The sequence below is a fragment of the Xenia sp. Carnegie-2017 genome, unplaced genomic scaffold (assembly GCF_021976095.1).
Source record: "Xenia sp. Carnegie-2017 unplaced genomic scaffold, XeniaSp_v1 HiC_scaffold_19, whole genome shotgun sequence".
NCBI lineage: Eukaryota > Metazoa > Cnidaria > Anthozoa > Malacalcyonacea > Xeniidae > Xenia > Xenia sp. Carnegie-2017.
Window position 1 is genome coordinate 7626579 of NW_025813481.1, and position 22634 is coordinate 7649212.

At 35.4% G+C, this 22634-nt stretch overlaps 6 protein-coding genes across 12 annotated transcripts in view; 3 read left to right on the forward strand and 3 right to left on the reverse strand.

Moving 5' to 3' along the window:
* The window catches only part of LOC124438597 (F-actin-monooxygenase MICAL2-like), a 39792-nt gene extending 36678 nt beyond the window's left edge, over nt 1-3114 (forward strand). The window contains exons 22-25 of the mRNA XM_046988769.1: nt 1517-1590; nt 1708-1816; nt 2309-2355; nt 2488-3114. Of these exons, the coding sequence (XP_046844725.1) occupies nt 1517-1590; nt 1708-1816; nt 2309-2355; nt 2488-2507 (250 nt within the window). The 3' untranslated portion in view covers nt 2508-3114. The remainder of the gene's footprint in view (nt 1-1516; nt 1591-1707; nt 1817-2308; nt 2356-2487) is intronic.
* On the reverse strand, nt 2592-4130 carry LOC124438606 (protein LTO1 homolog). Its single transcript, XM_046988785.1, has 4 exons — nt 3942-4130; nt 3534-3639; nt 3106-3279; nt 2592-3009 (listed from the first exon to the last, which is right to left on the reverse strand). The coding sequence occupies exons 1-4, from the start codon at nt 3992-3994 to the stop codon at nt 2941-2943; spliced, it is 402 nt and encodes a 133-aa protein (XP_046844741.1). The 5' UTR covers nt 3995-4130; the 3' UTR covers nt 2592-2940.
* Nucleotides 4131-4145: 15 nt separating this feature from the next.
* LOC124438604 (WASH complex subunit 3-like) lies at nt 4146-16418 on the forward strand. Of its 4 annotated transcripts, none has more exons than XM_046988781.1 (9): nt 4146-4344; nt 4454-4552; nt 4636-4701; nt 4800-4964; nt 5560-5608; nt 5835-5890; nt 6204-6268; nt 7367-7490; nt 14602-16418. In XM_046988781.1, exons 1-8 carry the CDS (start codon nt 4294-4296, stop codon nt 7461-7463), a joined length of 648 nt encoding a protein of 215 aa, XP_046844737.1. In that variant the 5' UTR covers nt 4146-4293; the 3' UTR covers nt 7464-7490; nt 14602-16418. The 4 variants fall into 4 exon arrangements, with proteins under 4 accessions (XP_046844737.1, XP_046844738.1, XP_046844736.1 ...); XM_046988782.1 differs by lacking the exon at nt 14602-16418 and adding an exon at nt 12181-12626 and having other exon boundaries at nt 4147-4344; nt 7367-7494; XM_046988780.1 differs by lacking the exon at nt 14602-16418 and adding an exon at nt 12179-12626 and having other exon boundaries at nt 4148-4344.
* LOC124439389 (TBC1 domain family member 17-like) lies at nt 8200-16828 on the reverse strand. The gene is given in 17 exon segments (XM_046989613.1): nt 8200-8864; nt 9070-9229; nt 9525-9641; nt 9992-10089; nt 10172-10271; nt 10505-10605; nt 11994-12065; nt 12068-12112; nt 12279-12398; nt 12467-12596; nt 14396-14524; nt 14922-15128; nt 15195-15306; nt 15429-15657; nt 15986-16103; nt 16546-16641; nt 16722-16828. Coding segments are annotated over 17 exon segments (2094 nt in total). The 5' UTR covers nt 16788-16828; the 3' UTR covers nt 8200-8670.
* LOC124438605 lies at nt 13685-14342 on the reverse strand. The gene is made up of 2 exons (XM_046988784.1): nt 14151-14342; nt 13685-14053 (listed from the first exon to the last, which is right to left on the reverse strand). Exons 1-2 carry the CDS (start codon nt 14328-14330, stop codon nt 13742-13744), a joined length of 492 nt encoding a protein of 163 aa, XP_046844740.1. The 5' UTR covers nt 14331-14342; the 3' UTR covers nt 13685-13741.
* Nucleotides 16481-22191, forward strand: LOC124438599 (tumor susceptibility gene 101 protein-like). Of its 4 annotated transcripts, none has more exons than XM_046988773.1 (11): nt 16481-16606; nt 17207-17261; nt 17355-17439; nt 17533-17583; nt 18112-18275; nt 18697-18901; nt 19013-19452; nt 19867-19959; nt 20268-20404; nt 20993-21095; nt 21183-21613. In XM_046988773.1, the coding sequence occupies exons 2-11, from the start codon at nt 17214-17216 to the stop codon at nt 21267-21269; spliced, it is 1413 nt and encodes a 470-aa protein (XP_046844729.1). In that variant the 5' UTR covers nt 16481-16606; nt 17207-17213; the 3' UTR covers nt 21270-21613. The 4 variants fall into 4 exon arrangements, with proteins under 4 accessions (XP_046844729.1, XP_046844728.1, XP_046844730.1 ...); XM_046988772.1 differs by lacking the exon at nt 16481-16606 and adding an exon at nt 16876-16975; XM_046988774.1 differs by lacking the exon at nt 16481-16606 and adding an exon at nt 21722-22191 and having other exon boundaries at nt 17086-17261; nt 21183-21294.
* The last annotated feature ends 443 nt before the right edge of the window (nt 22192-22634 follow it).

Below are 22634 nucleotides of genomic sequence, written 5' to 3' on the forward strand. Positions count from 1 at the left end.
GTTACAAAATTATGGATTGTGGGGACCTAGGTTTGTTTGAATATTTCATCTTGTTAGGCCAACGAAGATGTGCTTGTCAGATGAAAAGAACATTGCATTAATATTTATTGTAATACTTGGATTAAATTTTTTCATTATTTGCATTTACTTGCATTAATGTTGCCATTTATTTATATTAATCACACATTAATATCAACCTTGCGTTGATGTTTTACATGCAGTCAATTAGTTTTTTCTGTTGCTTCAAATTACTCAAGATATTGTACCTATAAAGGTTCAATTCCTGCTAAATCTTTAATTTGCGCTTACGTAAACCACAGCAATGCACATCATCGTTCTTTCCGTATTATGGATAAACAAATATCGCCGCTTTTATTGTCGCTGCTGTTCACATTGTTTGTATCCAGACGGACCAGACGTCCTATTGTTTCTGTTTTGTTGACGGTTGAATAATTATCATCTTGATGATTGTTGATTTGATGGATCCATTCTTGATTGTTAATTGCCCCATCACGTCTGATATCATCTTCGCTAGCTTGAGAATAAGAGTTGACTTCGCTTTCGGTAAACGATTGATAATGAAGCAAGGATCTTCTACTGCCTCTGTTCCAACACAAACAGCAAAATGTCGTCCAAAATAGCGCAATTCCCAATAAAATGGCTGCGACTAACGCGATAATCAATCCCGTATGTACGCTGTTGTTAGTTCCTGAACAGGATTCTTGACATTTCCTCGTCTTAAGGCAACACAGTAGGTTAAAATGACATTGACTAGAGCTCTCGCATGAGCTGATTTTTTCTACTTGAATTTCTGACACAAGAATACATAAGAGCAGTTTTGAAATAAAAAGCCTTGATTGAAGCATACTGTAATCACGAGATGGAATCTACAAGCGTCTTATAACTGATGAAAAGTAGTGTGATTTTGTTTTTGCTTCCCAGAACGTTTTACCAAACAAACTGCACGGACGTTTTCTCATTATTTTTTTTTGTAAGATAACGTCTCCTTTCATTGCACTGCGGCATTTTCGCGTAGCTAGAACAGTCTAGAACTTCCGTCCACCGTTTGCCAATGGAAACTGCCAGTTCCAGCTGATCTTCGAAGCAATATTGGAAAATGTCCTAGCTAATCATTTAACTGCCAATCAATGGAATTAAAACACTTTCGAAGTTCGAAATTAATATTTTTATCTCGACATTTCGGAAGCAGGTGTGATTAGACAACGTCCTCAGATGCGCTCCAAAAGATAAACTGTTCCCCCCTTGTTTTCCGATTTACAAAAAGTCAATATCTTCTTATTAATTATTCCCATCGAATGAGTTTATACGTCTTTCGCAATTGTATGTTTCTTTCTTACTTTCCAGCCTCGTCCTAATTCGTTTTTCCATCTTTTTTTTTCTTCCATTTTTAGCGCCCTTCAACATTTTTAGACCTCGATTAGTTTGTTTTAATTATGTTTGCAATTATACCCAATGCCAATCAATTATATTCATATAATTTCGTTCTCTTTTTAAGATCGACTTCAATTGAACTTGAAGATAAACAGCAACATCTTGAACTGCAGATCAGAGAACTCATGATGAAAGATGGTAAGTCTCCGCAAATGTGTTTGATGAATCATGTGCTGTTCTTCTCGTTCATAAATGTTCTTGGCAGTATACTACAGCATTTAGATTTTGCTGAGTTTGATAAAACTGTTTTCCTAGTATCTACTGAAGAAGATCAAACCATGATCGGCTTGTTGACGCGAGAGTTAGTTGATATCGTAGACCAAAGAAATTCTTTGGTGGAACTGTTAGATAACGATAGAAAACGGTAACTATACATCTTCTCTTCATTTTTTTTTATTAATTTTTATTCATCGTAAAATTGACGGGCCAATCATGGGCCTATTGCAATTTTTTCAAGTTTGATTATGTTTTTCATGCACCGGACTTTTAGAAGGATTGTGATTCTCGTAATTCATGTGCATTCCTAAATCTTGAAGTATGAATTCCATGTTTAGTCTCACGTTTCCCTTTAATACTTTGGCGAACTTTGTCGTTATGTACAACATGGCAAAAGCACAATACATACGTCCCTAGAAAGTTATTTGGGGGCTTTTTTATTCATACATTCAGTTGTGTACGACTCGTTTCTTTTGAAAGCCATTCACTTCAGGAACTAAGCAATTTACTTTAAGAAAATCAGTCTGACACAACTGAATATATAAATTAACACACCCTACCCCACCCCCTCCTTCTCAATTAACGTTTTAGGACGCCTCTGAACACCAACTAAACTTTTTCACTTTTACATCTTAAACAGTGAAATCGAGGAAGACATGCAGTTTGAAACAATGATGGCATCAAAAGGTGTGTGATGACATTAAGTCCAAGTAAAACCCAACTGTATTTTTCATTTGACATTCTGCCTATAGGTATTCATCACATTACACAATTCGAAGTCTTTTTAAATCCATTAATTTATTCCTATGTATTTTCTAGGTTTAGTACTGCCATCATGATCATACTCACCTCTGGTTGGTTTTCGTTTTACGAAAATGAAATTACTTATGGCATCACTGATCTATCCATCTCCGACAACGATATACAATATTTGTTTAGTTTATTGTAAAGAACATTGTGGTCACATGACCTTATAGATATATATTACAAATTATACCGAACAATTTATTCAAAGTTGGACTTAATTTACAGCAGTGGCATTGCTACTACGGAGGAAACTGAGTTAAAAGTTTTAAATAGTCTAGTTGACAAATTCATAGTAGCTAACAATAGAAGCTTGTAATTTTTCAAAGGGGTAGACCCCAGACTTCCCTCACTATTGACATTAACAGCATCCCCAAAGTTGAAACATCCCGTCCGATGTGAATTACATTACTTTATAGACTAGTGATGTAACAACTAAACATATATTTTTTGTTTTACTCTGTGTTTTCAAAATGATGTTTTGTCGACAGCATTTGTTCCTGAATGTTCGATATTCACATGAAGCATAGAACATATCTAGAAGGGTGAAAACTGAAAAATAAATCCAGGATATCTAGTTGAAACTCCTATCCAAAAAACTGTTACTTAGTTGAATGTGATAATATAACAGACCTGTTTAAACTTTGCCCTAATAGTATGCAACTCCGGCATTATATCTCTGGTTGTGTCACTCCAGTCTTGTTTAAGAAGATTAGACAATGCATTCAGCTTCATGTTTATCTTTTTATTTTTGTCTTTCTGGCAGATACCTTGCCATATTTCTATGAATCCTTCGTAGAATCCGATCTAGTTTATGATTAAGAACAGTAATTGGATGCAGGGCAAAGCTTGAATGCAAATTGGGGGGGAGGGTGAATATTCATATATTTAACTCTACCTGACTAACTTCTTTCGAAATTAACATTACTTTCAAAACAAATAAATTGGGCAGACTTGTATAAACAAATATTCACCCTCCTCTTACTGTTCTAACTTTGCCTCCAGGTTGGACATTTTTTTTTTTTATAAAGTTCATCAATAGCCTGTATGTTTTACATTACCTCGTTGCCAACCAGCTTTCCTTGCTGTAAACCACTTTCATAACCTTCCATCCACCCTCTCAACTTGCCTTCTTTATACCCCTCATGATAACCAAGCTTTTCGCTACTGTGAAATAAAGTGGAAGCATCAAAAGTCCGTTCCTTACTTCAATGAAGAAATGAGAGCACATTGGAAGAACATCTTATGGTGAATCACAAATTTTCAACTTTGACTGTAAGGAGAAATGAAGTTTCTGTACAAGCCTTGTGATTAGGCATTTCATGGTAAAGAAGTATATTGGTTGTTAAACATGCTCCTGGGCTCACCCGATGTTCCCCACCCCTCCCCCCCTCTCCTTAAGAAAACGTGATATCATTCTAATTAACTGGGCAGTGACGCAGTGTTAATCATTTGTCAAATTATCTTACTTTTCTTCGAGGAAAACAATTTGATCAAACATGTCATCTTGACGAGAACTCATCGGATAGTACGCATCTGTTGAAACAGCATACCCGGTGGCCGAAAAGATCTGTTTTGTTTCGTTTGAAGCTACAGAAGATAGGTTTTTGTTAATTCCTCTTTAGTTCTTCCCCCATCCATTCGGTTGAAAATGTCAGCTGAGCAGCGCAGGCTCATGCTGTAAAAACGTTGCTCACTGTAGTAGGCCCTGGGCACGAGAGTTTGAACTTTAAAGTTTGTTTGGTTTCATTTTGAAAGTACCATCTGAGAAGCCAAAAAAGTCATCTTTTTGAAGTCTTTAAATTTATTTACTGCTATAAAATGGACAGTGACGGGTTGCCCATCATGGGTCCCGCCATTGATTTGACGAAGGTGAATAGTTTGGCTCTTTTTCGTTGAATATTTTGCTGTTTTTATTAGCAAAATGTTTTCAATTCAGTGTTGAGTGTTCAGGACTGACATCTTGAAACTTCTCTTGCAGGTTGGATCAATTCAACAAAAGAGAATTGTGGCATTCATCAATCATTTTGTTGCCCATACTGTAAATTTTCTTAATAGATTTTCGTGTGTCTGTGAAGAGGTATGAGAAAGTGCTTTGAAATATTCTAATTTATATCAAAGTCACCGAGTTTAGTTTGTCCAACGAATGTTTCTTGAACTTAGAAATTGTCTGATTTATCAAACCGACTTCAGAGAGTTGATGTAACTATGAGCATTTTGGAGGCAAAGGTAGATATTTTATGATAATCATTGTTGTATGTCAGTGTTTCATTTTTTTGCCATGTTCAAGTAATAAGTTGATGTTTTTTTTATTGTCTTACACACAGCTATCCTCAATCCCTGGACTTGAAAATGTAACAGCTCCAGAATCATCAACTCCAACTGCTGATGACACATCTGAACATGTTGTGCCAGAGTCAACTGCCTCACCAGCTCAACCTACTGCCTCACCAGCTCAACCTACAGCCTCAGACTCTAATAATACACCTTCGGTAAAAGTTTTCTTCTATATGTAAGACATACACCACTATTTGTGTCATAAAAACTGTCTTGTATGATTTATCTGTAAGGGCATTGATTTCCCACTTAGCCAGGGCTAAACACTGAGGCAATCACCCCCTGGATTATGTTCAAAATTTTCGACCAAAGATTTTGAAAAAATCCATCCAGGGGGGATGCCATTGTTAGAAGCCTGTAAACAATTGTAAACAAGCCTTTGGCTTGATAGTTGTAAATATTTTTATTGTTTTAAAATGTTTTTGAACATTTTTTTGGTTAAAATTACAATCATAAATTATTTTATCACCCACAAAATTATTTTATTACCTACATAAATTATTTTGTTACCGACATAAATTATTTTATTACCTACTTAAATTATTTTATTACCTACATAAACTATTTTATTACCTACTTAAATTATTTTATTACCTACATAAACTATTTTATTACCTACTTAAATTATTTTGTTACCTACATTAATTATTTTATTACCTACATAAATTATTTCATTACCCACATAGATTATTTCATTACCTACATAAATTATTTTATTACCTACATAAATTATTTTATTTGATTGACTAGGTCAGCGAGGAGTTGTCACCTCCAGTTGAAGAAGAACCAGCACAACCAGGTACCATTTTGTACAGCTATTTTAATATCTTCTTTGCCTTTATCTTCCATTCTTTTCCAAAGAAATCTCATTAAATTGTATTGGACTTTCTTTCTTTGTTATGGATTTTCTTTTCTTTTTTTTTCTTTTCTTGGTTTGCAATCTTAAAATCTTTAAATTTATGCAAAATGGTATTGCTCACAAGCATTAATATAATTCCGCAAAATGTTCTCATTTCATCATTTAGTTATGACTGTTTCGAAGGATCCACGCTATGCAAAATTCTTTCAAATGTTGAAAGTGGTATGTGATTTTGCCAGAATTATTTAACAACTCACATTTTTCAGTATTATCATGTTAGACTAAAGTGATTTCTACAATTTGTGGTGAATATTTCGTTTGAATTTGTGGAGTTGCACCAGAATTATTTCCATTTTGTAACTTATTGATGTGCAAACATGCATTATTATTTTTTATATTATTATTATTTGCTTAATTATTATCATTATTATTATTATTCTTTATATTATTATTATTTGCTTAATTATTATCATTAGTCAGTCAGTCAGTCATTTTCTTTCAAAAAAAGTTAACATAATCTTGGCTTCTGTTGTAGGGTGTGCCTTTGGCAGCTTTGAGACCCAAGATATTATCTGAAGGATTGGATCCTGATCTTCTTCAGTAAGTGCTCATTAAATCATTGATCATATATATGTGTAATTAAACTATATCAACTGTTCTAAGAAAATCGTATGTGTATTGTGACTTTGTTTCAATTGCAATGCTAGGTCTGGTGATGATATTTCCAGTTTTTAAAACATCACTGGGGAAGGATATTTCCGGACCCACTGCCACATGGCTCATACTTCTCAGGACTATTTGAAGTTAATCGCCTACCGGTGTAAAATCCCTAAAATATTCCTTGACATTGAAGTAAAATATGCTACATATAGTGTCCTTTGCTTTTCTCTGATTGACCCATTATGCCAGCTATTAATGTTTAGCAGGCACTTATGCATGAGTCAATTCCAAGAGTTACCATCCCCCCCCAGGAATATGGCCGGGCATTTGATTTTTTTCGTTTTAATAGTTCAATTTCCCCGCTGCCGGGGAAAGGCAAGAAGGCAAATACTCAGCCCCCGGGCAAGCTGCCAATGGCAAATACCCCGCTCCGGGACCAAGTAATTTTAAATTACGAAAATTAGGAACACTTTTTAATACTTTATTAAGCAAGATATATGAGAGATCCTATAAAAAATAAATGTAGTAAAAGAAATTCGTTCCTGAGTTACTTTCCCTTGCTCCGCTTTTCTCTTGTTGCTTTTGCTTTTCCAGTTCACAGAAATTTGCGTCAAGTATTGAAGCCACAATTTAACATCCTTGGTTGACAGCAAACATTTCTTGGCAAGCATGCTTATGTCAGTATCCTCTACACATCCACCACTGTGATTCTTGTGAAAGTCTGCCAGTATTTCAGACGGCGGCGGGCTCCAACTGCATATAAATTTAGCAGCTCTGACACATCGGTGACATAATGCCCATAGCAAACTCCCGTGCATGTTTCGCAATCCTCCCCTCCCCAAGCTCTCTTTACATCAGCAACTGGGTAAGGAAAAAAAGTACACGATGGTCCGTCTGGATACCAGATGGGAATCGGTACTTAATGTCGCGATTAATAGAAATCAATAGTCGCGACTCGCGTACTCAAATGGTATCAATTCCCCGGGGGTATTGACTCATGCATTACTAAATATGCAATTATTTTCATTTTTCTACCAGGACCCCAGATGCACCTGCACCAGGTGGGCAGATATCCACAAATACCGATGATGATGATGATGACAGCTCTAGCGCATCGTCCTTCAGCGATGATTGACTTGAATGAATGAATTGAAGATAAAAGGTAAGTTCCAAGTATCAGCACATTGTCACTGATGATAAATAGTGCGACCACGGAGAAAAAATTGCCATATGTTTTTATATTGCAATACGTACTACCGAGCAAATTTCATAAGTGGTGAATTATTAACAAATTTCTAGCCACATGATTGGAAGGACTTATTTCCAATGAACCAATGGCAGGTGCATATTCCATTACGTAGCAATAACCAGTTCGATTGCGAATGGTTCAATTAACCAACAGCAAAAACGAGTAGTTTATGCGCTGTATTATTAAGCGTGAACGCAATGATTAAGCTTTCACAAACTTACGAAATGCAGGTCCCTAGCGCGACATTCTTTTATAAACAGATTTATATAAATTATAGATGTAAGTTGATTTTAAAGGGTCGCAATTTTTTTAATACACCCTGTCTGTAGACTTGTCAACTGGCAAATAACGTGGGGAACGAAGTGAAATAGCTGTTATGACAAGATGGCAATCTTGCAGCTGTTGTAATTGAACCATTTGTGTACATAATTCTAAATTAAACGTAAAAAAGACCCTTTTCTCTCTTTCTCGATACGGAGAAAACGATCTCAGTAAACCTGGTCTCTAAATTATTCGTTGTCAAAACTGGAATTCACTCGCTCACTAATTTTGCCCGAATTTTGTCGCATCATCTTAGTAATTTTGATCTATTCTCGATGAATTCACGACACAACTCCAATCATCCACTGTAAAGAATACTTCGTTTTATACAATAAACCATTTTTTTTTACATGTGCAACGTTTTGTCTACGATGAATAGCGTGTTTGCCCATTCGTGTGTAATGTCATATACACAAACTTAATCAAACCAAAATTTTAATGTTATAAATGCGCATAGGGTATCGAAGGTTGGATGCTCACACGAAAACTTAACTCTGTTTGTTCAAATAAAATGCATCCAAGGCTAATTGATTAATTAGCTTTTGTATAAACTACGTACTTCAGGGCAAATGCTTGCTCAATAAATAATAATCAATTGGGATTGGGCATAAAGCTTTCTAACCATCTAAAACTCAAGGCCTTTTCTCCTTCTCTCAACATATGACGTCACCTCATGTAGACTATACGAACAATAATTATATTACCCATGACACAGACATATCATTCATTTAAAAGCAACTTCCTTCTTTTCGTTTCGTGACCTTACATCGCTTCAAGACATTTCGTTCGCAGGAGTGTCTTGTGTCGTTTCTACGCCTTTGTGACTTTTCTCGTCCGTTGTTTCGCTCTCGGAAATACCATTGTTGATCAATTCCTCGCTCAGTTCTTCAATATCGTCGTCTGAATCGTGGGTTTGGTGTTGTGCGTCGGCACCGTCGTTTGAACTGCTCACCAACACTGGTTTTCCTATTACAAAGTAAACTTCCGTTAGTGTTTGTGGGGTGAGAGTTGCAACTAACTCAGAAATTTCACTTGAAGGCTAACGAAATCCTTTACTGTAATTCAGAGTTTATTAGACTTTATGTAATCGACAGCACGTGACGTGTGACGTATAGTCTTTGCTCTCTTCCCGTCTTACCACGATATTGGCCGTATCATGTGAGACGCTTACCTGGGAAGTGTCGTTTTTGGCTTCTTTCCACTGGCTTTCCCATCAAGATCTCTGTTATATCGTCCGGAAGATTTCGCGTATCTCTCAACTGAAGGCACAGTTTTTCTGCTTTAACTAACATCGCTTCGAGGTCGATTTTCATCGCTAATTCATTCACGTGCTGCACATGAAATGAAACAGATAATAGAAAATGGTTGCTTCATTGCCCTGACTCGGGTTCAAACGTTTATAATGTCATTTTATGATATATTTTGCTTTTCTATCAACCCTAATGCTTCAGTGTTTCCCAACACGAAAGCAAAAGCAAAAGTTGCTTTCTATATCGCCATGTTGTCTTTTTCTATACTGCCATATTGGCTTTTTTCCGATGACGTGAGTACTATTAAACCATTCACAGTGATCGCTAAACACTGGCCGTGAATCAAAGCTAATATCATAAAATATACTCCTCCAACCTTTAAGATTTCGTTAAAGCCATATTGCTTTTCAATGATGCGATCCTCTTCCGTTTTCAAAATTGCCAGGCAAATAAAAAGATGAAAATTCGGTGACAAATTTTGCGTCCACAACGTCTGAAAGCAAAGATAACAAAACAAAACAGTTAGTCACAGAAAATTCGGCGACAAATTTTGCGTCCACAACGACTGAAAGCAAAGATAACAAAACAAAACAGTTAGTCACAGAAATTGGTAGTCTGACATCTAGTGTTGTTTTTGAATGTGCAAGATAACTTGGTCCATTTCACGCAGTATTTTGTAAGACTCACAGAAAAAATCTCAAATTCTGACGTTTTAAGTGACTCCCGCGGGGCGCGGGCAGCCACGGAGAATGTAGGTCATCTTGCATGGATATTGACCAATTAAAATCCGCGTTTTATCATTGTTACAATATCAAAAAGCGTATCATTTAAGCTATTTTGTACCTCCCACAGTTTCATGATGTCTTCGAAAACAAACTCTCTTTTGAAGAGGATCAAGAGCCATCGAAAGCAGAAGTACAAATTCCCAGATTCGTTTTTGTCTAAGAAAATGAATCTCGGATGAAATCATCTGAGAAATGAGTGTTTCGTTTTTTCGCGTAAAAATTTCTCGAAATGTCCTACCAAAATGATGGTATAATCTTGGATAAACGTATTGCAGAAGGGCCTTCAAATTGTCCAATTGCCTGTGAATTGCGATGGCGTTCATTTCAAAGTTATCTGCCTGCAATGAAAAATAATGGGTGTGTAGATATTGAACATTATAAATAACCGGTAACAATGAACTAATCTTGATGTAACAACCAGCATGCTTTTCGAGCGAGCAATTTTGTAGTAGATACGTATATATTTTTAAAGAGTTCACAAGGACTGGTTATTGCTAAATAGTTGATTGCGAGATTCGATAACTTGTTTGCGTATGAACACAAAAATTGCGTATACAAAAGTAATACATACAACCATTTCCATAAAACCCACGAAACACCAAAAAGCGTCTGATTCGTCGTTCATTATGAAGAGAATCGGTGATAATAGATCACTCATACCTTGAACATAACCTACATGATGTAGACATATGAGTTAACATGCGACTATCAAGACTGTTGTTTGTTTATGTCAGTATAGAGACTGTAGTTTTATGCCAGAATACAGTTTTATCATGCCAGATGTTGACAGTGTAGTTTTATCATGTCAGTATAGAGAATGTAGTTTTGTTATATCAGTATAGTGACTATAGTTTTATCATGTCAGTATAGAGAATACAGTATTATCATGTCAGTATAGAGAATGCAGTTTTATCATGTCAGTATAGAGAATGTAGTTTTATCATGTCAGTATAGAGAATGTAGTTTTATCATGTCAGTATAGAGAACACAGTTTTATCATGTCTGTATAGAGAATGTAGTTTTATCATGTCAGTATAGAGAATACAGTTTTATCATGTCTGTATAGAGAATGTAGTTTTATCATGTCACTATAGAGAATGCAGTTTTATCATGTGACTATAGAGAATGCAGTTTTATCATGTCAGTATAGAGAATGCAGTTTTATCATGTCAGTATAGAGAATGCAGTTTTATCATGTCAGTATAGAGAATGTAGTTTTATCATGTCAGTATAGAGAATGTAGTTTATCATGTCAGTATAGAGAATATACTTTTATCATGTCAGTATAGAGAATGTAGTTTTATCATGTCAGTATAGAGAATGTAGTTTTATCATGTCAGTATAGAGAATGTAGTTTTATCATGTCAGTATAGAGAATGTAGTTTTATCATGTCAGTATAGAGAATGTAGTTTTATCATGTCAGTATAGAGAATGTAGTTTTATCATGTCAGTATAGAGAATGTAGTTTTATCATGTCAGTATAGAGAATGTAGTTTTATCATGTCAGTATAGAGAATGTAGTTTTATCATGTCAGTATAGAGAATGTAGTTTTATCATGTCAGTATAGAGAATGTAGTTTTATCATGTCAGTATAGAATGTAGTTTTATCATGTCAGTATAGAGAATGTAGTTTTATCATGTCAGTATAGAGAACATAGTTTTATCATGTCAGCAATATATCATGTCAGCATAGAGAATATACTTTTATCATGTCAGTATAGAGAATGTAGTTTTATCATGTTAGTATAGAGAATGTAGTTTTATCATGTCAGTATAGAGAATATAGTTTTATCATGTCAGAATAGAGAATGTAGTTTATCATGTCAGTATAGAGAATATACTTTTATCATGTTAGTATAGAGAATGCAGTTTTATCATGTCAGAATAGAGAATGTAGTTTTATCATGTCTGTATAGAGAATAAAGTTTTATCATGTCAGTATAGAGAGTGTAGTTTTATCATGCCATGCATGTGCTTCAACATGCAACAAGGGCAGGCAAATTCCTTTTATATATGATAGTCGAAGCAAAAAATAACGTGAAATCGATCGTGATTCACCTAAATCAAAGTTATACATGCAATATGTCATAAGAATATCGTAAAGCTTCTGCGTGTTGATGTTGCCGGATCTTCTTTGTAAAAAGAATGCGTACGATCTGTTCTGATCACATCTTTGTCTGCAGAAAAAAAACAAAACACGATTTTGACGACATTCATTCCTATTGGATTGCTTATATATTTAGAGAATGGAAGAATGCGATGTTGAAAATGGAGGCGATGTATATGTTCCAGTGTAATCGCCTATAGATCCATCTTCAATATTTCTATGACAGTAGAGCCTACCGACAAGATGTTTTCTCTCACGCAACAACGTGAATCGCTTTTCTTGCTCCGGCGTGATTGACTGCCATTGTTGTTTCATAGTGATGTACTCGTTCCTGTATGGAGAGAAAATCTCGTTATATTACCATGAATTTTATGTACAGGTACTCTAGTCGAGTTGAATGTACAACTCATGTAGCTTTTCAATTATTGCTGTTTCCACTTTGATTTTCTACCATTTTCGCTTCCTTTTTTGTATGCGTTCTTTATATGTTTCCTCGTAATCGTAAAACCCAAAAGGAATTTCCATACGTCTTTTCTAATGCTGTGCTCAATGCCCTGAAAATAAATCAAACTGCAACTGTTGGCTATCGGCTGTTAATTAGTCTTCGTTATTCAACAACATGTCTCTACCATCTACTTTCAACAATAACATGTCTCTACCATCTCCTTTCAACAATAACATGTCTCTACTATCTACTTTCAACAATAACATGTCTCTACCATCTACTTTCAACAATAACATGTCTCTACCATCTACTTTCAACAATAATGTCTCTACCATCTACTTTCAACAATAACATGTCTCTACCATCTACTTTCAACAATAACATGTCTCTACCATCTACTTTCAACAATAACATGTCTCTACCATCTACTTTCAACAATAAAATGTCTCTACCATCTACTTTCAACAATAACATGTCTCTACCATCTCCTTTCAACAATATGTCTCTACCATCTACTTTCAACAATAACATGTCTCTACCATCTCCTTTCAACAATAACATGTCTCTACCATCTACTTTCAACAATAACATGTCTCTACCATCTCCTTTCAACAATAACATGTCTCTACCATCTCCTTTCAACAATAACATGTCTCTACCATCTACTTTCAACAATAACATGTCTCTACCATCTACTTTCAACAATAATGTCTCTACCATCTCCTTTCAACAATAATGTCTCTACCATCTACTTTCAACAATAACATGTCTCTACCATCTCCTTTCAACAATAACATGTCTCTACCATCTACTTTCAACAATATGTCTCTACCATCTACTTTCAACAATAACATGTCTCTACCATCTACTTTCAACAATAACATGTCTCTACCATCTACTTTCAACAATAACATGTCTACCATCTACTTTCAACAATAACATGTCTCTACCATCTACTTTCAACAATAACATGTCTCTACCATCTACTTTCAACAATAACATGTCTCTACCATCTCCTTTCAACAATAACATCTCTACCCATCTACTTTCAACAATAACATGTCTCTACCATCTACTTTCAACAATCATGTCTCTGTATCTACTTTCAACAATAACATGTCTCTACCATCTACTTTCAACAATAACATGTCTCTACCATCTCCTTTCAACAATAACATGTCTCTACCATCTCTTTCAACAATAACATGTCTCTACCATCTACTTTCAACAATAACATGTCTCTACCATCTACTTTCAACAATACATGTCTCTACCATCTACTTTCAACAATAACATGTCTCTACCATCTACTTTCAACAATAACATGTCTCTACCATCTACTTTCAACAATAACATGTCTCTACCATCTACTTTCAACAATAACATGTCTCTACCATCTCCTTTCAACAATAACATGTCTCTACCATCTCCTTTCAACAATAACATGTCTCTACCATCTCCTTTCAACAATAACATGTCTCTACCATCTACTTTCAACAATATCATGTCTCTACCATCTACTTTCAACAATAACATGTCTCTACCATCTACTTTCAACAATAACATGTCTCTACCATCTCCTTTCAACAATATGTCTCTACCATCTACTTTCAACAATAACATGTCTCTCATCTACTTTCATCTCTCTCTTCAACAATAACATGTCTCTACCATCTACTTTCAACAATAACATGTCTCTAACATCTACTTTCAACAATATCATGTCTCTAACATCTACTTTCAACAATATCATGTCTCTAACATCTACTTTCAACAATAACATGTCTCTACCATCTACTTTCAACAATAACATGTCTCTACCATCTACTTTCAACAATAACATGTCTCTAAGATTATAAGTTTCACACTAGTTTAACCAACAAAGAAACATATATACCAAGTACCTACCCCTTGACATATGAGCATTTTTAACTTTTCAACTTTACAAATTTTCCCTTCGCTGTCCGTGAAACTCATCCATTCGTTCAAACTGATCGGGTCTCCGCGTACAACGTCCGTCGCTGGGCCTAGATCTGGCTGCAAACGCATTTAAAAAACGCATTTGAATCATAACCAACCGTGGAAAAAATTAACGGATCAATCTCTGTCTGTAGGATAATTGTGTTTAAATATCTTAGTGATTTTTGAGTGTAAACGAAGTGAAAAAAAGACGTAAGAGTAAAGTGAAGAGTGACATTGAAGAAGACTAAGGATGCCGAAACGTCATTGAACACAAACATTCCTCTCCAGGACTGCACTAACCTCGACAATCTACATCAACAAACATAAACATTCGCATTCTTAGTCACACATCTTTCTAGACGTGTAACTGGACACATTGTTTGACGATTTCTACGAATTGCTTCTTTAAAATACGCTATATACGTGTACGAATATCCTATATGCTGGCACTCCTCGATTTTTTACGTTGTACCTGGACATCAGGAAGAAGAGTTTCAAATCCATTTTCCAACGATTGTAGACTGTCGTAGTTTTGATCGGTCTTGGGTAGAAATGGCTCCTCGGGTTTCGTCGGTTTGTGAGATTCGTGAGCGGGTCCATTGGTCCAGGCATCCCGTACCATTTTTGTGACTTTGGAAAACGCGCCCAAACCTTCGACGTATGCATTACCTAGGAAACGCTGTGAGACGGAACATCGTCAATTGCCAGGAGTAAATATTCGGACGACGTACACGAAAATACCTACGGTGAACATGTCCGTTGTGTCCGAGCCAAACAAGTCAAGGTGGTTCAATGACTTCTGTAGCGCGTGGTTATGCTCGTTACAAACTATGAATAACCTGGGATTGTTTGACGACCTGGGGACAAAGTTTCCAATGTTATGTTTAAGAGAGGAAGACTGACATGGAACAGTGCGGTACGATTGGGGTCTTTGTGGTACATGATTTGAGTTAGACCACCTTACTATTTCTCAACTTACTTTGTAAGCCAGACGTATCTGTGCAGATGTTGAATAAACTTAGCTGTGCCGCCACTGTGAAAATGCAACGCTGGTAGAGTTGTGCCGTCCTTCAAGACGAACACCAAGAAATGCCAATGAAATTTGGAGTCAGAACGACGTATTGAATGCAGGTCGGTCGTTGCAAAAGATAACGTGTATTTTTTGATGACATTTTGAGCATGTTGATTCTCTGGTTGCTGCGTATTACCTGGTGAAGAAAGAAAGCGACTATGATATGGGGGAAAATATTCCGTTAGTATGAAAATATAACACGGTTTTAATATATACATTTTTATACACTTAATTTTTCATAATTATAAAGAAAAGAAAGATTGCCACTATACGCAAGAAAACAATCAACTTCAAACAGGGTGTTGAGGAGTTTTATTCACATGAAATCAACCCTGGTGTAGGCTAAATATATATACATGAACCTCAAACTTGGCATCTGGTCAATAAAATGCCAAGTGCCCACTGACTGTATCACTGAAGCTCAGTTATACAGCTGTGTGGGATGAGATGGGAATTATACCTACTATCAGCATCTGTCGTAGAACGGGAGACGACACTCCATTCAGCATCGTTGTTTATATGATAGTCATCAAACACAGCTTCAGGGGAAACTGGTAGCCAATTCACATGACTTGAATCGTCCTCAATGGATGAAAGAAAAGTCGTGCTGCAAATATGACTGGTAAGGTACTGTTAATAAGTAACTTGGAACGCAAAATATCATGGTTGTAGGAAATGTTCTGTGGATGATGCTAACCGTAAGGAATTCAATTGTGCAAACGTTGATTTTGGTTGTTGTGAAATGAGGCCTTTTAGGCCGACGTTCTTCGTAAAGAGACTTGAACATGTGACAAAAATGCTTATAGACAAGTAGAGTATTGCGTAGAGATGAGGCGTATAAAAGAGTCTTTCAAAATTATTAAAATTTTTGCAGTCGCGTGACGTGTGGTTAGAAAATTAAAACAAAACTATTATTATACACCCAATTCATATAATAAGATGGATTAGGAACAACCTAGTTAATTTTCGTACGTGGCACCGTATGATTAACCGTGTCTGCCCTAAAGCGACAAATATTTAGTACCTTTTCGACTATTGAGATCTGACCACGGATGATATTGGCTGAATAGCTGCTTGTAACAGAGGTATGTACAAACACGTCATCTTGTACGTATACAGTCTGGTCAATGATCAAAAAGATGGCATAGCTGTGAAATTATTCCTTTGTAAGACTTTTTAAACAAAATTTAAAGAACACACCTTGCTAGAAGCAGATTTGGACGAGCCGGGAACGTTTTCGATTTTAGTTTTGCGTTCTTCGGCCATCTTATTTGTTTATGTTATGCTCCATCCGAGGAAATAGCTCGGGAGACTGGGCCCGACATAGTAACAAAAAGCTGATTCAGACTACGCAATTGCATATTTCGAGGAAACCACGCAATCACTTTGTGAATCGCTCTAAATGTTTAGTATGTGGTGTGAATCTCAAAGCATTGTGTGACATCTTAAGTTTTGTAAGTATTATTTCTTCATTCATACCTGTATTGTAAATTTTTCTCCATAACGGAGTATCGATCCGGGTTCTTATACCGATCTTTTGTACTAGTAACATTCCCACTTATCCCTTTTTACCCCATTCGAATTAAACAACAATGTACAAGTCAACGATCGACATGTCGAACATGAGAATTTGACGTTTTTTTGAAGGGATAACGAGTTAAATGCTTGGTTTTTTTAAATTATAGCTTCTATATGGAACACTTTGATGCATTTTTGCGCACAAAGTTCAAGAGCAATGGGGTATGTGACCCGCTAATTTGATCGAGATGTTTTTAAAAACTCTATATGTGATATGGTTTAACTGGTTTTATTTATGTGTTAAAACTTCTATAGTATCCTAACACCAGTCAAGCCATTCCAGATGTGAAAGCTGCTTTAGAAAATTACAAAACATTGAGACCAAATGCGAAAATTTTCGGTGAGTTTCTCGTTGTGGTCTGAGACTCAGACAAGTCACATGAATCGAAACCAGACGGTTGTTCATAGTTATCATAATTTGATTCTTTATTAGCAAATAAAGAACTTGTGTGTCTTGAAGGAACAATTCCAGTTGTATATAGAGGTATGAGCAGCAATGAAGGGCATTAAATTTAATCTGCAGGTGGTTTGTGTAACAAAGTGAAGGCAAGGGCAAGCAAGTATACAAAGCAACGTGCAGTGCAGGGCTGTTAAAGTTTTTTTTGTTTGGAATTTGAGCTTGTTCAAGTTTTTGTAACAAGCCTGAAAATTGGAACTGTTTGTAATAAGTTATATTTACTTATTACAAAGTTACTGCATAGGTTTTGTCTATTTTTCAATCATGGCACTTTGCCTTGATAAGTTAATGAAATATTAAATAATCATTCAATGAGATTGAGCATGATATTCAGAATCATCTAGGCCAAGGTTGACATTGTCATTTGAAGCGGTATGCTGTATTTTATTACTCCACTTAGCTAACAGAAATAGAAATAAAACATTTTGATGTAAAAGAATTTCAAAGCTTCAGTGACAATTACTTTCTTACCTGCATGGAGTTCTTTTTGTACCATGCAAAACTCCTTCTGTGTAAAATTTCTTTCCATTGCTATAGACTCATATGCATTTTTAGGTTCAACTTACAACATCCCAATTTGTATATGGCTTCAAAAAAGCCATCCCTATATACCCCCCATTGTCTTTGTTGTCCCTACACCAGAGATGGAGATAAAGGTTGGACGTCATGTTGATACAGAAGGAAGGGTGTACCTCCCCTTTTTAAGTGAATGGAAACATGTAAGTCTTGTCGTTTATAGAATAACGAGTATAGTTTTATGGTGGAAATTTTTGATATATAACAATTTCATTTGACTTCAAAGGATGCACATGTTCAAACAAGAATATATAGTTTAGCCAATTGATATGAAAGGATGATTTTAATTTCACAATATTTTTCGAATGAACTCATAACTTAAAATAACATTTGGTAGAATTGTTTTTTTGGGGGGCTTTCATCCGTCCATTAATGTTTGTTTTGAAAGTCTATTTAGGTGTTTCCTCATGATAGTCAACCAATGTTATTGTATAATTTTTTATGTGTTCAATGTGTTTATTTTTTATTATGTTTTAATTGTCTGCTTGGATTATATTTTTGTCACTGATGAAGTGCCACATGTTTTTTAGTTGATAATAATTTGTGATTGCTATTTTTTTATAGCCTGGGTCGGACCTTTATCAGTTGATTCAGTTGTTATGTATGATCTTTGCTGAAACACCACCTGTGTTTGCCCGCACAAAACCTGCTTCACATGCAAACTACCAACATGCAGGTTTTCAACCCTACCCGCCTAGACCAAATAATCCTTTACCCCAGGGCTTTTATCAAACTGGACCATCTCGAATGCCAATGCCCGGAAATGCTGGTATACTACTAGGTTTTTCCATGTTAAAAGTGAATGTAGTTGCCCAGTTTGTTATATTTTTGTATGTTTTTTTGCCATGCCTTTTATCTTACCAGAATTTTTTTATAATAGCTATAAGGCCTACCCATCCAAATATCCCCCCTTATCCTGCCTCAACATCTGGTGCCATGCCTCAACCTAATAGACCAACACCTCCATCCAGACCACTACCCCCACCCATACCACCACCTTCATCTAGACCACTACCTTCATCCAGACCAACACCCCCATCCAGACCACCTCCCCCATCTAATCAACCCTATCCGTCTCATGGGGGTTTTCCACTACCTGGTGTTCCACAAAGTGAAACAAATCAACCCCCTTACCCTGTTTCCCAAACTTACCTTTCTACTCAAAACAATCCCCCTGCAACAACTGCTACAGCAACAGGATTGTCTCGCAGCACCCAGAGTAGTTTCAGAATATCCTCTGACATGATGAAGGCCAGTATTAAAAGTGGGGTTGAAGATAAATTGAGAAGACAGCTGAATGAAGTATTTCTTCAAGCTCAGGTGATTTATAACTTAATGTTACACTTATTCAATGCTTTCCTTGGCTTTCTTATTGATGGAAGCTATATTGGACGGGTCACAAGGGCGGATCCAGGAGATTATGAAAGAGGGCGCTAAACACTTTAAATTAGTTTGAAAACTGAAACTGTACTGTCATTTTTTACTATTATTCAATATGTTGTTTTTTTTTCTAGCAAAAGGAGGGGCTGCAGCGGCTTCACCCCTCCCCCCCTAAATCTGCCCTTGGGTCAAGTCAACATCACTTTATGTGGCAATCTGTTTTATAGCAAATTTTGTGTTTGTTGCATGAAATTGATATTTGTGAATGAATTTTGTGGGTACCCATGTGTTTGACTTTATGATGTTTGAGTCAATTAAATTTGCCCAGCTGTATTCACTTGATGGTGGTTTTAGACCGAAATGGATACCCTTAAACAGACTGAATACAAGCTGAATGAAGGAAGGAGCAAATTAGAAAACATGATACAACAGATAGAGACAGAGGAGGTATGTGTGATTAATGATTATGCTTTGGTTCATGCATCAGTTTTTGTCACTAAATATGAAGGTTGGCAGGGGATACAGCATTTTAACCCCTTTAGTTTGGTTCTGTGAAAGAAAGAATCTGCCATATGCTAAATTATGCCAAAGAAGTTCTAGATTTCAACAAGTGTCATAAACATCCAAAGCTCTTTGATGATATTGTTTCACAACCTGTTTAGGCCTCTAGTAAATTTTGCTGCAAGGTCATTTTCTCAAACCATATCTTTTTGTCTTGTTTAAGTAATTATGTTTCTTTTGTCAACTTACTTTAGTCTGATGTGTCTAAAGATATTGAAACACTGAAGCAAAAAAATACCGAAATCGAAGATGCAGTCAAAACATTACAACAGCAATCAGATAAAGTGAATATTGATGATGCTGTAGTTCCAACAACACCTTTATATAGCCAGTAAGTTATTAATCTTTGCATTACTTAAGAAGTGAAAGATGTTTACTGTGTTTGCACATGCTTATGCAAGAGCAGATCAGTGTAAGCCTAAAGGAAAAGGTTGAGGGTTTGCACCTGCTCAAGAGTTATCACAATGGTCTCCAAAGTTCTCAAAAACATGCATCTCCATTTCTCCTTTAACCAGTGCAAACATAAAAAACACTTTTATACAATGAAAATAGTGCAAAAAAGATTTCAAAATTACCTCCAACATGTGTCAATGATTGATTTGCAAGTTCTCTTCAATTGATTTAATTGATTGAGGTCATGGATAATGCAAACCCAGCTATCAGCAAATGTGTTGTATTATATTTATTTTATAAATTCATTTGTTTATTGTTAGTACGTTATCCAAGTAAATTGTTGGATATAAGCTTTATCACGAAAATCTTTTCCACAGATGATTGGATTGAATTGATGATTTTAATATACATCAAAAATACAATAGACAAAAATACAATAGTGAATGTATTCATTTATGTTATTTTCAGTATTGTTTAGCAAATCATTCATTTTGTTCGAATAAGCACAGCATATTTCTTGTTTTAGGATTTTGAATTTGTATGCTGAAGAGAATGCATTAGATGACACAATGTATTATCTTAGTGAAGCTTTAAGGCGGGAAAAAATTGAGTTGGATGTCTTTCTAAAGGTATATAGTAAAGTAGGATAGAGTATGTGAAATTTTCAATCCTGTGTATGTTGTGAACATAGTTTTATGGCATTTTTTGTTTCTTAGCATGTTCGTTCCCTCTCTCGGAAGCAGTTTATGTCTCGTGCCTTGCTGCAAAAGGCAAGAAAAAGAGCTGGTCTTAGTGAACTGTAAATGTATGAGCACAGTCATTAAGAAGGTAGGCGATGACTATAATCTGTGGCACAAATTACTCTCCACAAAATTTAACATAAAAGTTTGACACTTGTGTAAAATGCAAGCAATTGATAGTATTCCAGTCTTTATGGTTCACAACTTAGTGCCTAAAATAATTGTTATAAAAATTTCTCATACAAGTGAGGAAAATTATAGAACTAATGTGCAAAATCATTTATTCTAATGGTATTTCAATTCCATCCTCTTAGTTTGACTTATTGCCCAGTTGCTTTCTTAGTCAGTTTTCATTGTGTAGAGCTACCACCTGTTGATATTTATTAAAAACTAAATTCAATGTAAAAGCCTCATCAATGGATGAAGTTTGGTGAAATGTTATTTGATATTGAATACTGAATGATTCTCTTTTGATGCTATATGCAAAAAGAAATGTTTGTTCCTTGTTTTTATAGAAAATATTCAAAAGTGTTATTGCAGTATTGAAACATATTTCTCAGCAATGTTACAACAACATGGTATATTTAATTGTTGATAAGCACATTGATGGCAATGTCTTGAGAATGCAAGTATTTGTTCAGGGTTTGTTTACCGTTGCATGCCATGAAGATCTTCAGTAAATATGCCTATGAAATATTCAATTCCTACTTTAACACACCTAGTCACTGTTTGAAAAATAATGTATTGCACACACTTATAAAAAATGGACAAAGCGATTCATAAGAATAGTGTATTTGAATCCCTGTTCTAATATATTACACATCATATATTAAAATAAGTTCATATTTTATGTATATGTATAATGAGTTTCCATATGTACAATAAAAATACTCTTACAGTGTAAAACATGAAGCAACAAACATAAATACTCAAATATGTGTGCAACCAATTATCAATCTCATATTAAACTATCCTCAAGTGAAAATGTATAATATGCAATGCATGCAAAATATTCAATATCTTTATACAAACAGTATGCATGAACATGCAGTTGAATTTTTTGTGCAACATTGAAAACATATTACAATGGGTTATTTTTTTGTTCTAAGCATGTGAACATTGTGTATTTTAAAAACTTCTTTTTGAAAATTTTTCCCACTCTAGCAATCATGACCCATCAAAAGTGCATATATATAATACATCTACATTCATAATGATTTCAATATGTTAGCACATTAGTTCCTGCTAACTTTTTGACATATCAAGGCTTGTGAACTGGATATGTTGTGTGAATAAGATCCAACTTTTGCACAAGGGGCATGAGTTCAATTTAGAAGCACACTCGTTGCAACAGTACATATGACCACAAGGAGAGAACACTGCATTCAGTTCATTATCCATGCAAATCTGACATAGCAGCTCGTCCGA

Coding starts and splice junctions, on each gene's coding strand:
- LOC124438606 (XM_046988785.1), bottom strand. CDS start 3,994: ATGAGTTCTCGTCAAGATGACATGTTTGATCAAATTGTTTTCCTCGAA. Junction 3,640..3,941: donor ATTGTTTTCCTCGAAGAAAA/GTAAGATAATTT, acceptor TTTATTTCACAG/TAGCGAAAAGCTTGGTTATC. Junction 3,280..3,533: donor GAAAGCTGGTTGGCAACGAG/GTAATGTAAAAC, acceptor ATCATAAACTAG/ATCGGATTCTACGAAGGATT.
- LOC124438604 (XM_046988781.1), top strand. CDS start 4,294: ATGGACAGTGACGGGTTGCCCATCATGGGTCCCGCCATTGATTTGACG. Junction 4,345..4,453: donor CCGCCATTGATTTGACGAAG/GTGAATAGTTTG, acceptor CTTCTCTTGCAG/GTTGGATCAATTCAACAAAA. Junction 5,609..5,834: donor AGAAGAACCAGCACAACCAG/GTACCATTTTGT, acceptor TTCATCATTTAG/TTATGACTGTTTCGAAGGAT.
- LOC124438605 (XM_046988784.1), bottom strand. CDS start 14,330: ATGTTATTGTTGAAAGTAGATGGTAGAGACATGTTATTGTTGAAAGTA. Junction 14,054..14,150: donor TGAAAGTAGATGGTAGAGAC/ATGTTATTGTTG, acceptor GATGGTAGAGAC/ATGTTATTGTTGAAAGTAGA.
- LOC124438599 (XM_046988773.1), top strand. CDS start 17,214: ATGGAACACTTTGATGCATTTTTGCGCACAAAGTTCAAGAGCAATGGG. Junction 18,276..18,696: donor TTTTAAGTGAATGGAAACAT/GTAAGTCTTGTC, acceptor ATTTTTTTATAG/CCTGGGTCGGACCTTTATCA. Junction 21,096..21,182: donor AGTTGGATGTCTTTCTAAAG/GTATATAGTAAA, acceptor TTTGTTTCTTAG/CATGTTCGTTCCCTCTCTCG.